General features: G+C 46.6%; 1 protein-coding gene across 4 annotated transcripts in view; it reads right to left on the reverse strand.

Annotated features, from left to right (window-relative positions):
* Positions 1-15,104, reverse strand: part of CACNA1A (calcium voltage-gated channel subunit alpha1 A) — a 286,336-nt gene that overhangs the window by 85,037 nt on the left and 186,195 nt on the right. For 3 of the 4 annotated variants that reach the window (XM_041762540.1, XM_041762539.1, XM_041762538.1), the window contains exons 10-14: positions 13,704-13,807; positions 12,459-12,574; positions 11,282-11,338; positions 10,145-10,240; positions 2,274-2,483 (exon numbers count right to left, since the gene is read on the reverse strand). In XM_041762540.1, coding sequence (XP_041618474.1) covers positions 2,274-2,483; positions 10,145-10,240; positions 11,282-11,338; positions 12,459-12,574; positions 13,704-13,807 — 583 coding nt within the window. The remainder of the gene's footprint in view (positions 1-2,273; positions 2,484-10,144; positions 10,241-11,281; positions 11,339-12,458; positions 12,575-13,703; positions 13,808-15,104) is intronic. The other variant, XM_041762541.1, reaches the window with a different exon arrangement.

Genomic DNA, 15,104 nt, shown 5'->3' on the forward strand with positions numbered 1-15,104 from the left:
TCAGGACCTTTTTCTGAGAGAGCTTTCTTGGTGGGGTAGGAAGATGAGTCATCAGGAAGGGCATGGATTCTCACCCAGTGGATGGGAATGAGGGTAAGGAGGGCTTCTGAGGGGGAGAAAACATACAGAAAGGAAGACAGAAGACCCAAACTTCCAAGAACTTCCAACTTTGGTCACATAGGTAATTTTGTCTGAAAGTCAAGGGCATTTATTATATTGTTCTTTTAAGAGATGGTCTGAACCATCAAGGTCCTTCACACTCATTTCTGACCAAAACTTCCTCTTAGGTTTTTGGACTCCAGGGAGCTCCTAGTATCTGAAGGAAACCAGGGTCTCCAGGATTGCCAGGCCAAAATATCAATGAGGGGAAAACTGTCTATAACATCTGGGGTATTCTAAGAACCACCAGAAACAACTCTGGGAGAACTCAAGAGTTTCTGAGATGCTTGCTTCCCAGTTACCATGGAAACCTGATAGCTGACAATGCACAAGAGCTGAGAGAATTATCTGTAGCACTTGTGCGTCTGGAAGAACTTTCAGGGCCATCGACTCCAATTTCCAGATGAGAAGTTCGAGACCACGAGAAGCGGCCACACTTCACTGATTCCAAGACAAATATTTTTTTTTTTTTCAGTTTGACATCTGTGGATTGGGGGGTGTATCTTAAAATTGCCATATCCCAGTTTAAGATGGCAGCACTACTTTATTTCTTAGTGGCAAATAAAATAAAAGGGTGCTTTATAAATGAAGATGTTTTCTTTCTTTCTTTTTTTAATGAAGATGTTTTTGATTGAGGGATGATGGTAGTGACTTGTCCAGGGTCACATGATTAATTAGGAGCAGAGCAGGCATTGAGAATCCAGGCCACCTGGTGACCAGGGAAGGGATTGGGCATCAGACATAGCTTGGATTCTAGGTTCAAATACTGGCTTTGTCACTTACTAGCTGTGTGACCCTGGGCAAGTTACTTAACCTCTCTGTGTCTCAGTTTTCTCAACTGGGGATAATTAAAGGACCTTTACAGATCTAGAGGCCTGGGGCAGGAAGTCCCAACCCCCTGTGCTTGAACCAGGACAGACAAAGAAAAGTGATTAGTATGGAGAATATGGGAGATTAAAAATAGACTACAGAGGAGGTTAAGACAAAAAGTAAAGAATCCTCATTTGTAAGACTCCAGGGGGACCAAATACAATTACTAAGGTTGGAACTAGGTTAGGGCTCTCAGAAGGAGAGCTGGCCCCTGGGGGGTGTCCTGAGGGGTCAACCAATGTGACTGAGAACAATGAGGGTTACAAGGAAACCATGACCTGGACCAGGCTTCTGGGTCTCTCTAGGCTGAAGACTTGACTCTCTCTAGTGGCTGTCTGGGTCAGTTCTGAACCAGGTCAGAAGGGGAAAAAAGCTAGAGACCTAAGTCAGACAAACTAGTACATGCAGGCGGACGGCAGCCAGCAGGCAAAAAGGTTTAGGGAAATCCTCCTGCAGGGCCCACAAGCCAAAGCCAGGGTATGGACTTGCCTTTGTCACTGCCCAGACACTACTCTTGTTGATTCCTCAGAGCTCTTTATTTTTTAAATCCTCCTCACCTTTCACTGCTGCTCCTCATCCCCACCTGGCCATCAATTTTGATAGTATCTCATGCTAGCTCCTGGAATCCTGGAATAGGCCCAGAAGGGCAAAGCCTTGGGGGTCCTGGTACCCAATGAGGGAGCAGGATGTTCTCACACTTGTTGGAGGTGATCTTCTAGAAATGAATCCCAGACTTAAGAAAGTGAAAAATATCAAGAAAGGAAAGGGATAAAAAGCAGGAGATTTGAAAGAAGAGGGGAAAAGCAGGGAGTGTCAGAAATAAGCAGAGAAAATGGGGACAACATAAGCGCCACTCTTTGTTCCTAAAGCATTCCCATCTCTCAACTGTAAAATACTTATTTTAACATCCTCAGAGATACACCTATTAATTACATGGGCGTTTCTGTCTCAGTCTGGCTGTCCTGTGGTCTCTATCCCTTTATGTTTCTTTTCCAACGCCCCCATACTTCTCTCTTTAAAAAGCATCACAGTAGTATTTGGTGACCTGAATTCCAGCTTCCAGCCCCCAGGCCCAAAGAAGTTGGGCTCTGTTGCTGTGGTGGCAGTTGCAGACACACCCACATGAACGGGCAGATTCAACAAGAGCCAAGGAAGAAAGACGTACCACCAGAGAGGGAGAATTGGGCGAAGGGTGTGAGGAAGGGATCAAGGAGCCAGTGGGGGCAGGGGCCGGTGGTACTCACAGAGGAAGTCGGAGAGCCACTCGGGCTGGTTGTAGTGAACAATAGCAACACACAGCGTGTTGAGGGCTACCAGACTGAGCACAGTCCAGTAGAAGGCCTGAGTTTTGACCATGCGGCGGATGTAGAAACGCATCCTCCTCTCCTTTTTGTGAAAAAAAGTCGAGTTTTCCAGCTTGGCACTTTTAATGCTGGCTCGGGCGAAGGGAGACCCTGCCAAGGAAAGGATGGAGAATGTCAGGGTGTTCCTCTGGAGGAAATTAACTGATATGTGGCCCAGGCACAGAATCTCGCCAGGGGATCCATTAGCTTCCCTGGCGAGCCCTCTGGCCCGAGGGAATCATCATGATCCAGGGCTTAGCTTTCCAGAGATGGAGCTTATGAGAAGGTGAAAATAACATTTTGGAAACAACCAATGAGAGCTCTGGATGTCAGTGGGGAGGCAGATGGCTCTCCACGGATGGACCAACTTTCTGTGTCCCCCTCTCTTGGCCACATCTGATGATTCTGGGGGTCAAGCCACAGGGGGGATGAGGAGGGAGCTCAGGACCCTTAGTAAAGGGGCAAGCAGCAGAGCTGCATGGTGCATGCTTGGCAGGCCTTCAGGAAGAGGTGTGAATAGGACCCTCGTTTCCATGGACACTTTACCAAGGAATGAGCCACCAGGGAATCTACCTGCATATACTTTTACTTGCAGAACATCTACTGCGTGTGAGACTCTATTCCAGATGTTCAAGATTTACTAGTTAACAGACAGAGCCCTGCTTTTGTGGGCTTAATCTCCATTTGGGGAGAGACAGCAAATATAATAAAAAAAGTAAATTAATAGTATGACAGAAGGTGCACAGTACTTTGGAAAAAAGAATAAATAGTGTAAGGGGATGGGGAGCCCCAGGAGGGACCAGGGGGCAGGCTGCCATATTAAATCAGGTGGTCAAGGTGAAGGTGTTGACATAAGTCATCTCAATATTATAGGCAGAGTTAACAGTAAGAGCTAAGGTCCTGAGGCAGAAATATGCCTGCCTGGCATATTCAGGGAATGGCATCAGGAAACCAGTATGGCTGGAGTGGTTGAGAGGGAGAGGAGTTGGTAAGGACAGGGAAGGGACAGTGTGGAATAAGCAGGGCTTTATGGGCTATGGGGGAGACCTGGGCTTTTTTTGCTTTTGCTCTAAATGTGAGGGGAACCAAGGAGGCTTGAACAGAGGAGGGATGGATAGGACCTGACTCAGGTGCTCACAAGCATACCGTGGCAGCTGTGGGGGGAATAGATGGTGGAAGGCCAGGGCAGGAACAGGGAGATGACTGGTCCAGCCTAGCAATGATGCTGATTTGGGATATTAATTATTAATTAATTAATTAATTAATTAATTTATTTATTTTCAAAGATTTTGTTCATTCATTCATGAGAGAGGCAGAGACACAGGCAGAGGGAGAAGCAGGCTCCATGCAGGGAGCCTGATGTGGGACTTGATCCCGGGTCCCCAGGATCACACCATGAGCCAAAGGCAGATGCTCAACCACTGAGCCACCCAGGCACCCCATGGGATATATTATTTAAAGGAGATGCAAACCCCTGCTGCTGGATCAAGTATGGGTGTGAGAGAGAGGGGGGAACCAAGGTTTTGGGACAGAGCTGCCATCCAAAGGTCTGTGTGTGGTGGGGGTCAGAGCTCAGTTTTGGATGGACTGATTTTATCTTCTAAATGATCTCTTCCTGAAAATCTTCAGTTGCACTCATTTGTTTGTTTATGGTCTTTGGCTCATTCACTCTTTTACCTATTCACTAGCTTGTTCATTGACTCATGCACTCATTAGCTAATTTGTGCAGTCACTCATTCATCCATCCAGCTCATGCATCAACCCCATCCCACCAGCCAGATAAGGGACACCACAAACATTTTGCAGGACACCACTTCTTTCCTATTCACAAAATTTTAAACATGTTCCCACTCAGTGGCAGTTGGCCAGGCCTGGTGGCTGGACCCCTCTCTCATGTCCATCACCTGCCTGACCTCACAGGCACTGAGAACTCCAGGGTGGCTCCCCGTGGCCCTTTCCAGTTAGGGCATTTCTGGCCCTGGTCTCTGCAGCTCGTAAAGATGTACCCAGACCCACAGGCATCCACAGGGCATTGCAGACAGGAATGAGACTTTTGAAGGCCTCAGGTCAGGTTAGGATGCTCCACAAGGAGAAGGAGGAGAGAGAGAGACGTTTGGGGTAGAGCTCAGTCACCAGGCAGGAGGCTCCTCACCCCTACTCCTCCTGGAGCCACCCCAAAAAGCCAGTTCCTTCACCAACCATCAAATGACCTTAGGCAAGTTGCCTTGCATCTTGGGGCTGGCTCCAGTGTCTCCATCTATAAACTAGGGACAGCCACACACTTCTCACCTCACAGAGCAATGGGGAGAAATACACCTTAGCATGATGCTGGAACATTATGATTATTGGCCATGATAATCTTCTACTGTAACCCCAACAACTGCAATGAAGAGCCAGCTCACGTAGCCACTTATGGAGCAAGTCTTTCCTAATCACTGGCCCGGAGACACATCCCACAACAAGCCCAGCACTCATGGGGAAGGGAAAGGGAGTAAATGTTAATTGAACACCTTCTACATACTAGGCCCCTATTAGCTGTGTACTGTCATCTGTGTTGTATTTCATGCTCCACCTTAACCCACACTCCCTTTTTCTGTCCATTCTTATCTTGAATTTTTCTCTGTAGTCTGGAATGGTAATTGCAGGTAACCTTTAGGTCTTAAAAATATTTTAATAAGAGATTTTATGAAACCCAACAGGACCAAAACATTATCATTTTAACATAGCATCAGTATAGAAATATGTTAAAGAGATTATTTTACACTCTTTTTTTTTTTTTTTTGTACTGGGACTTCCAAACCTGATGTGTTAGAATGAAGCACTTCTTGGTTCACACCAGCTATATTCAAGGCATCAAGAGCCTCAGGTGGCCAGTAGCAGTCTAGAATGTTCTCTCATGAGGATGGTAGTCTATCACCACCAGGGTTTAATCTGGGGGTTTTGGGGGCAATTTACATGTCCTTAAAATTCTCTGTAAATGGAAACAGGTCCTGCCTAAGTGGTGGGTTGCACTGTGTCCCTCAGAGACATGTGCTGAAGTCCTAATGCCTGGTCCTCATGAACGTGACCTTACACGGAAATAGGGTCTTTGTGGATGTAATCAAGTTAAGGTGAGGTCACACTTGATTAGGATGGGTTCTAAATCCCATGACTGGTCCTTAGAAGAAGAGCAGGGCCACAGGGGTGCACAGGAAGACCATGTAGCCACAGAGGCAGAGATAGGTGTGATGCCCACAGAAGTCGAGGCTCACCAAACACCCCCAGAAGCCTTGAGAGGCAGGGAACGGACTCTCCCCTGAAGCCTTCAGAGGCAGCAAGGCCCTGCTGATACCTTGATTTTAGTTTGGGCCTCTGGCCTCCAGAACTGTGAGAAAATAGATTTCTGTTGTTTTAAGCCACACTGTTTGTTGATACTCTGTTACAACAGCCCACATGGGAGCTTGCACCATTAAAATAATCTAAAATGGAATCTGATTTTCCTAAGAAACTGGTGCTGTGATGGCAGCTTCCATTCATGACTCAACATTTCCTATCAACGACTCAAGTTCCACACTTCAGCATTAGTGTTTGTCAACTGTAGAAGAGACTGCTTTATAATGTGTTTATCCGCTGATTTGATAGTGCAGAAGAGACCCATCACACAAGACTCTGCTCACTGTGGTATGGAATGGTGGCAAATGCCACATGGCTCCTGCCTTATTTTGAATTATTTCCAGAAATAAAGGTAAAGCTATTTCTTGGTCAGAACTGAAATTCCAGAGGTCTCCTTTGCGGTGGTTTAGGAAACCGCTGTGCATTTTTGAGCTACCAGGCAAAGGAGCTAGATTTTGGTGGGTTGGCCTATAGCAAAACTGGTCCCAGGAGACCAAGTCACTGGCTTGTGTTTGGGATCCATTTAGATAGCTGAAAGTCACCTGCTTTGTCAACAGAAATGCCATGGGACAGCCACAGCTCTTAATCTGACCTCTTCCTACTCTGGCTTCTTGTCCTTCCCCTTATCACACACTTATCAAATGGCAGCCTTGAACTGCCTTCTCCAAGGAACAAGGTTTCTTATGTCAGCCACAAATTCAAGAGTGAGGTGTCCCACAGACAAACTGTCCCTGAGTATCTCTCATGGCTTCTTGGATCGCCCCCCTATTATGGACTGAACTGCATCTCCCAAATTCATATGCTGGACTCTTAATCCCCAGACTTCAGAATGGGAGTGTGTTGGAGGTAGGGTCTTTAAAGAGGTAATTAAACTAAGGTCCTATGGGTGGGCCTTAATCCAATATGACTGGGGTTCTTATAGGAAGAGATTAGGACAGAGATACATCCAGAAGGAAGACCACATGAAGACACAGGGAGGAGACAGCCGGCTACCAGCCTAGGAGGAAGGCCTAGGAGGAAGGCCTCAGAAGCAACCATCCCTGCCGATACCTTAGATTTAGGAATGTCAGCCTCCAGAACGGTGAAAACTTAGATTTCTATTGTTAAGCCCCCCAGTCTGTGCTATTGTATTATGACAGCCTCATAAACAGATTTACGCTCCCCATTCTGCATAAAGTCCAGTTTAAAAACGCCTCCTTCATGAAGCTTTCTCTGCTTTCCCTACCAAATTCCTCCCTGCCCGTACAGCCATTAGATTCCTTACAATTAGTCTCTGTTGCTTTTTTTTTAAGTCTCTGTTGCTTTTAAGTTAACTTAAACTTACCTAGTTACTTTTCTGATTTGAAAAGTAATATCTATCACTAATTTGTACATTTTAGAAAAAATGTCACATAGAAAGTGAAAATCCTTGCAAGTCTTCAATTTCCAGATTTTTAAGCAACTCTTATAGTTAATATTGTCCTTTTTTAAAAAAAAAAAAGTTTTACTTATTTATTTGAGAGAGAGCAGAGCAAGTGTGAGAGAGAGAGAGGGCGCACAAGTGGTGGGGAGGGGCAGAGGGAGAGGGAGAAGCAGACTTCCCATTGACCAGGGAGTCTGATGCAGGCAGGGCTCAGTCCCAGGACCCTGAGTTCATGACCTGAGCCAAAGGCAGATGCTTAACTGACCAAGCCATCTAGGCATCCCCTTAATATTGTTCTTAAAACCATATCATACATTTTCCATAATGCTATGCAACTTGCTTTTTTTCACCAAGAAATAAATTTCAAACATCTTTTCATGCCAGTAGCAGCCCTTCTTTTTCCTGGCTTCATCACAGTCCAATGTGTACAAATACTGTAATTTCTTTGGTCATCTCCCCATTTCCGGGCACGTGGCTTGTTTCTTGTTTTCACTATTTTAAAACATATTTTAATTTTAGGTAAGCTCTAACACCCAACATGGAGCTCAAACTCATGATCCTGAGATCAAGAATTGCACACTCCACTGACTGAGCCAGCCACATGGTCCTGGTTTTCACTTTTTTGAACACCAGAAACAATGCTGTTGAGAAGAGGCATAGACCTTTTGTGCACATGGAAGAAATGCTTTTGAAGTGGAAATGCTAGGTCAAACAATATAAACATCTATAATTAAATAATACCACGCCATATATTGGAAACACTGCAAATTACACTCCTGTCAATAGCATATGACAATGCTCATTTCCCGACATCCTTGCCAATACTGGGTATTATCACTCTGCCATCTTTTCTAGAGTGACTGACGAAAAATAATCTCTCTGTCAATTAAGAGCAGGTACCCAATCTTATCCATAAAGGACATCCTGACTTAAGCATGCCAATTTTTTTCAGCACCTGGTAGTAAATACATGTAGTATGAACAGAAAATGTTTGCCTATCAAAATATAACAAGATATTTTTTTTAAATGGAAGCAACATAATTGGGAAAATGTATGGGCCAGACAGAACAGATCAGATACACAGAGCACTGACTCCCATTCTTGAACTTGCTGGAAGGAGGGAAACAGATGTATGCACAAATTGAAATAGGACTAGTCCATCATTATAAGGAAAAGAGTGTTTTGGCTAGAAATTAAAAATGCAAATTAAAATAAGCTTTAAGGTATCATTACAGACCTATTTCACTAGGAAAAGAAATTAAATGGGAAATAGGCAGTGGCCGGGGTGGGGGATCTGTGATCGTATGAGTACTTGGCAGGTTTATAAATGGGTTCAGTGCTTTGGAAACTCAGAATGGCTCTGTGAATAATGAGTTGAAAAGCTGTTAATATCTTTGATCCTGTAATTATCCCCAAGGAAACACGCCCAAAGGGTGGGGGGAGTTATTGTACATCAATGTTCACAGCAGTACTCCTCGTTGGGGTAAAAATTGGCAACAACTCCATATGACAGAGCCATGGCCAAGTAAACCTCCGCGTTGCCACCCTTATGAAGAATGGGACTGCGATGGGAATGATCTTGAAACCTAGCATCCAGGTCAAAAACTAGAGTGGAGTAAAAACAGCAAAGTATAGAATAGTTAATGTCTGTGCATTAGAACCATGTATATATGTTAAATTCCCTTCTCCCTTTCCTTCTGTTTTTTTTTGGGGGGGGACAGGAATAGGGGGAGAGAGAATATATTTTTAAAAGATCTAATTATTTAACTATTTTTTGAGATTTTATTTATTTATTCATAAAGAGAGAGAGAGAGAGAGAGAGGCAGATACATAGGGAGAGGGAGAAGCAGGCTCCATGCAGGGATCCTGATGTGGGACTCAATCCCAGGACCCCAGGATCATGACGACCTGAGCTAAAGGCAGATGCTCAACCACTGAGTTACTCAGGTGCTCCCCAGAGAGAGAGAGAATCTTAAGTAGGCTCCATGCTCAGCATGGAACTTGATATGGGGCTCGATCTCATGACCCTGAGATCATGACCTGAGCTGAAATCAAGAGTTAGACACTCAACAAACTGAGCCACCCAGGAGCCCCTGAAGATTTTATTTTTAAGTTATCTCTGCACCCAGTGTGGGGCTCAAATCCACAACCCTGACATCAAGAGATGCATGCTCTAGCGACTGAGCCCCCCAGGGCACCCCCCTCACCTTCTTGTTTCTCTGCCTTTAGTTTTTCCTTCCTTCTCTCTCTTTCTCCCTCTCTCCCTCCTCTGCCTCTCCCTCCTCCAACCACACAGTTTAAATTCTTTCCCCCCTCAGAGTCATGCGTTATTTCCCCGGCCAGGATGCACTCCCATTTTCATTACTGGAATGTCTAAAATACCCCTTTCAAAAAATAATATGTTCTCCTGGGAGAAGGTCAAGAGCAACACAGTCTCAATCAGGAGGAGTGAGCAGGGGGAGGGTAAATGTTCTCCGCCCCTCAAACTCTGCCCTTTGCAATAACCAACAGCAACAGACCAAGTACAGACTTCTACATGGTTCTCTCCACTTTCACTGCCATGGCGAACTCCTACCCATCCTTCAGTTCTCAGCTCCAGTGTCACCTCCTCTGAGAAGGCTTCCCTGACCACACCCCACTCTTCCAGAGCAGGCTAAACCCAGGGTGACTCCTCTGCAGCGCCATTTATCACAACAGGCTTATTTTGGTAATTATCTGTTTAACATCTGTGTCCTGCACTCAACTGCGAACTCCACGTGGGTAGGGATTTGGTTCCTGCCTTGTTCACAACAGCAGCCCCTCCATAATCGGATTATTTAGTTTAAGCTTTCACAGTGGGGTTAGGAGAGGGGCACTGCTGTTACTCCCATCTGCCCACAGGTGGTCAGGGGCAGGGCAGGGACCCAAATCCAGGTAATGAGGGTCCCAAACCCTTTAGCTGTCATCTGTTGTATGATCAGCGAGAACTGGGTGCCAGGCTGTGGCAGGAGGGACTCACCCACGGAGGCGATGTCGGCCAGCTGATCCTCAGCCTCCTCGGGGTTGAGCAGGTCTGTCTTGCTTTTCTTTATGGTGGCTCTCCGCAGAGCTCCAACAATGGAAACATGGCAAGAGAAAAAGACGTTACCCTTTTTGAGACAGGAACCATACCTTGGTGCCAGGACTTGCTAAATATTGTTGGGTTGACCCTCATGGTGATCTGGTTTGGTGGGAAGTTGAGTACGTCCATTTGGCAGATATGGAGATCGAGGCTCAGGGAGGTTATGTGACTTTGTCACAGGAGTAAAGATGAGTATTGAGTCCTGTTTGGTCTCTAAGTTTGGGCTCCCAGTCACCTTTTCCCCTCTGGGATGCCTGGGACTGGACATACATGACACCTATGAAAGCAGCCTACCCTTGACCTTTAGCTCACTTGCTAGGCAGGCTGTGACTGTTGACGCCTTCCCTCAATATTTAGGTTCTACTCCTCCCCCCACGAGCTCTCCAGGGGACAGCGAGTTCAGGCACACATTTTCAACAAAATGATTTAGATACCCCCTTGGGTCATCTCTTCAGCTCCCCCAAAATAGTAAAATCTGATTTGTAACCTACTGAGATAAAGCCCCAGCTCCTTTACTTCCTTCTCAATCTCAGTATTTTTCAATCCAAAGTCAGTGCTCTGTCTAGCCAAACCTCTACCAGGTGAGACAACTGTCCTGAATAGTGAGCTGGACTCTTGGTTATTGACTTATTTAGTGAACACAGAGGGTGTTGACCCTGAGCCAGGCATTGTTGTAGACTTTCTATCTGCGAGCATTAATGCAATCCCCATCAACCATCCAGTGAGGTAGGTATTATTACTGTCGTGCCCATTTTATAGATGAGGAAGACTGAAGCACATAGTTAAAGTAGAAAGGGCAGGTCAGAAAATGATGTAAAGCTTGTGCTGAGGTCCTGAAGTCCCCCAAAGAAGCAAATTGGCGCCGTGCCTATATCTTCCTGACCCTGGCCTGATCTTGTGTTTGTTCTTGTTGTCACCTGGGCTCTGAACATCCATCCCCTGGAGGCCCCTTAGAACCAAACAGTCTGTTCTCCCAGCACCAGCTGCTGCAGTCTCCCCTGGGATCTACCCCCGAGCCAGGTTCAGAGCAGTTACCATCAAAGGGATGCCTCTGCTCCCCGTCGGTTTCATCCTCGGCGAGGATCACCTCTTCTGAGGAGGAAGAGCACATAGTTAAGCTCCAGCGTCTGCACACCTCTCCTGGGCTGGGTTCCCTTGGATCAGGATTGAGAAGGGTCGGCCCAGCCCCTCTTCACTCTCCTCTTGCTTATTGGGGCAGCTCAACCAGCCAGAAATGTGCTGCTCTGTTCTTCCTGACTCCCAGCCTCACTTGAGCAACAGTGTAAGAGCCAACACTACTTCCATCTCTCTCAAAATAAAACCCAGCCTCCTTACCATGACCTGTAAGGCCTTGCCTGATTTGGCTCCTGTCATCTTCTGGTCCTTGCTTCTTCCCACTTAACCCTGCACATATTCTGCTCCAGCTACACTGGCTTTCTTGCTCTGCTTCATGACTCATGCCACTCCCACCTCAGGGCCTTTGCACTTGCTATTCCCTCTGCTCCAGAGCCCCCTTTGCCAGATATCCATAAGGTTTCTTGGATCTGCTCTGATGTCACCTCCTTAGAGAGACCCTCTCTGACCACCCCCACCTCCTCCAACTGCTTTCCACTCCCGACCCTGCTTCATTTTTCTTCTCAGCACTGGGGAGTACTCAACATTATATGTACTTGTTTCCTGTCTCTCTTATTAGAACACTGGAGCCCTGAGATGGGGATCTGGTCTTTTGTTCACTGCCATCTCCTCAGTGCCTATAACATTGCATGACACACAATGGGTGCTCCATAAGCATCTGCTGAATGGCTGAACCAATAAACATGTGCCTACTGTGTGTTGGGCATTGCTCTTTCTCAGTGGCTTAGCTTGGGTGATCTTACTGCATACCCGCAGCCCTGCAAGATAGATGCTATCATCTCCGTTTAGCAAGGAAACTACAACTCAGGGAAGTGAGCTTCGCTGCTAGAAGGTGGCAGGGCTGGGATGCAAACCAAAGTTCCTCAGCCATTGTGTGACATCCTATCCTGGTGTCACCCCAGAAGTTTCCCTACCCTGATCCAGATTCCTACTGCTTCAAAGCAGGGCCACCCGGCCAGGTCCTCTTTCTCCCTCCATCAGAGCCCTCACCTCACCCACCCACAAGCTGCATGCAGGACTCTGTGTGCTCTGAGGCCTGGGATCATGGTTCCCAGGTCTCAAGACCAAAGGGCCTCACCTGCTTTTGAGATCCACTCCATGTACCCATTGAGTTCTCGTTCGATCTGCTGCTGCCGCCTGAGCTTCAGAAAAGCCCGCCGGTTCTCCACCCGCTCCCTTTCTTTGGCAAACTCCCTGCAGAAGCAGGAAAGAGCCAGGTCTGGCTGTTGTAGACATTTTAGGGACTGTGTACATGCATGCGTGCGTGCGTGTGTGTGTGTCTGGGGGTGTGTATGTGTCCAGAAATACCTGGAGGGCAGGCAGTGGACTTTAACACAAGGAATCAGGTCTCCTGGGAGATCAGAACACCAGAAAGGTTGGGGGTATTTCTGCCAACTTCCCACCTTATCCAACAGCTACACCCAGCTAGAGGAAAAAAGTAAAGCCACAAGACCATGCCATGCCAACTGCCGCTGGCTGCGTAGACCATTCTAATTCTCTGCACTCCTGAGTGAAGGATATTTTCATCCCTCTTTAAGTTAGGCCAATGAGACATAAGCTGAAGACTTCTGCAGCAGCCTCCTTTCCCTGGTATATGCCCTTCCCCTTCCCGTTCACCTCCCTCCTCTTTGTGTTTGGGATGTGCAGTGGCTCCCTTGTGAGCATGAGGTAGCCATCTTAAAACCACGAGGCATCCACTGAAAGCCTCTGCCTGGTAAGGTCATCAGAGTAGAAAGCTAGAAGGCTCCCTGATGGCACCGTGGAGTCACTATTCCAGTCCCCAGACTTTTTGTGACAAGAAAAATAAAACCTATTTATGATTAAGCCCTTCATACCCACACTCAATCTTGGGGGTAAGGGATAATGTGTGCCACAAAAATGCATGTTTGATTGTATACTGAAATATACAGTATATTTAGAAAATAGGGGAAGGGGGAACCCAATCTTTTAGTTTTTTTAAAAAATGTAAATTATAGAAAGTAAAGCTCTATAGAAGGTTCTTGTGTGGTAGGCTGTGGGTTGGGAAAGACTTGAATGAGAGGCCTGCATTGGAAAGAAGCTCCTCTTTCCCGGGGTGGAGGTTCCTCAATGCCAGGGGTGCACTGTTGTTATGAGTTGAGGTCCACCATGAGTCCTTGCACTGGGTGCTCTCAACAGTGCACAACTTCTGCACCTGTAACTGATTTGCTAATAACTTTCTGGCTAACCCGAGACAAAGGAAGGCCTATTCGCTGCCTGGAGAATAAAAACAAAGGTTTGATGGCCTCTTTATGGTCAGAAGATGGTGAAGGGGAGTGGGATGGGGAGGGTAGCAGAGACTTACCCTGACAGCACACCCAGCACGAGGTTCAGCATAAAAAAGGAGCCAATGATGATGAGGGGGATGAAATACAACCAGTTCCAAGTGTTCCCTGAGGCATCGTTGCTCTGTGGGAGGTGAGGAGGGAAAGCAGGTGAGTGTTTATGGGATTTAGGAATGATCTGACAGGTGGGAGAAGGGGGAGCTCTGCCCTCAAACGTCCTTGTCCCATAGAGTCCTAGAGCTCTGGAAGCGCAGACAGGGAAATGAAACACAGGATCAATTAGTGGGGGAAACCTCAGAGGTACCATTAGAAGGACAGATATAGCCCTTACAGGACCCAGGAACCAGGATGAAACTCAAGAGAATATTCCAGACCAAACTCCAGGTAAAAAGAAGGGGGAAAAAAGCCTATTCAAAATGTAGAAATGATCCCCTGGTTCCTTCCTTCTCCCCAACATAGTCATACTCCTCCCTTAGAGGAGGTACATGAAGGTAGGGTCTGACTGTCAGGTTAAATCACCAAGGCAGATGGCAGGGGTGTGACCCTTTTCCTCAGATGTCTCCCTCCTCTGTACTCTGCAGCCTCAAGATGAACCAAAAAAAAAAAAAAAAAGATATCCAGAAATGTCCGGCTCAGTTTTCAAGGGGCAGGGGAGATGTCCACAAGTCAAATATTCCCCTCTGGGAGAGCAGAACTCTGTGCCAGGAAAGAAGTAAGAAGAGGGGATGAAAATCAAGAATAAAGAGAGAAAGAAAGAGAGAAATATAAAAATGAGTGCTTATGGAGTACTTACTCGTGCCAGATGTTCTACATACATTAGCTATGTTACCTTACTCATTTAATCCTCTTGATGACCCTATTTTATCCCTTTATGCCCATTTTACAACTGGAGAAACTGAAGCCCAGAAAGACAAGTGTCAGTCCAAGGTCACAGTGCCAGTTGGTGGCAAATATGGGATTGGAACCAGGGAGTGGGGGCCCAGAGCCCATGGACTTCACCTCTGCATTGGGGGAAGCCCTGGAGTCAGCAGCTGGAGCAGAGGGAGCCTTATGGTGGCTCATCAGCTCTGGGGCATCTGCAGAACGTGAGTCCCCTCAACCCAGTGTGGCTTTAAAAGCTCACCTTTAGAAGCACATATGATGCTGATAGACTGATACTACCACGTGTTGGGGGGTCTGTGGAGGAGCTAGAACACCTACATGCTGCCTGTGGGGGAGTAACACAGTGTATGAGTGTTCTGCACCTGGTATAACAAAGAATCACAACATGGGGCCTTAGAACAACACAAATTTAATGTTTCCATAGTTCTTGGAGGCCATGATCAGAGGTTCATGATCAGAGTGTCCACAGTTGGTTCCTTCTGGAGCCTCTGAGACAGAAATCTGTCCCATGCCTCTCCACTGGTGTCTGGGGGTTCATT

The sequence above is a fragment of the Vulpes lagopus genome, chromosome 7 (assembly GCF_018345385.1).
Source record: "Vulpes lagopus strain Blue_001 chromosome 7, ASM1834538v1, whole genome shotgun sequence".
Taxonomy (NCBI): domain Eukaryota; kingdom Metazoa; phylum Chordata; class Mammalia; order Carnivora; family Canidae; genus Vulpes; species Vulpes lagopus.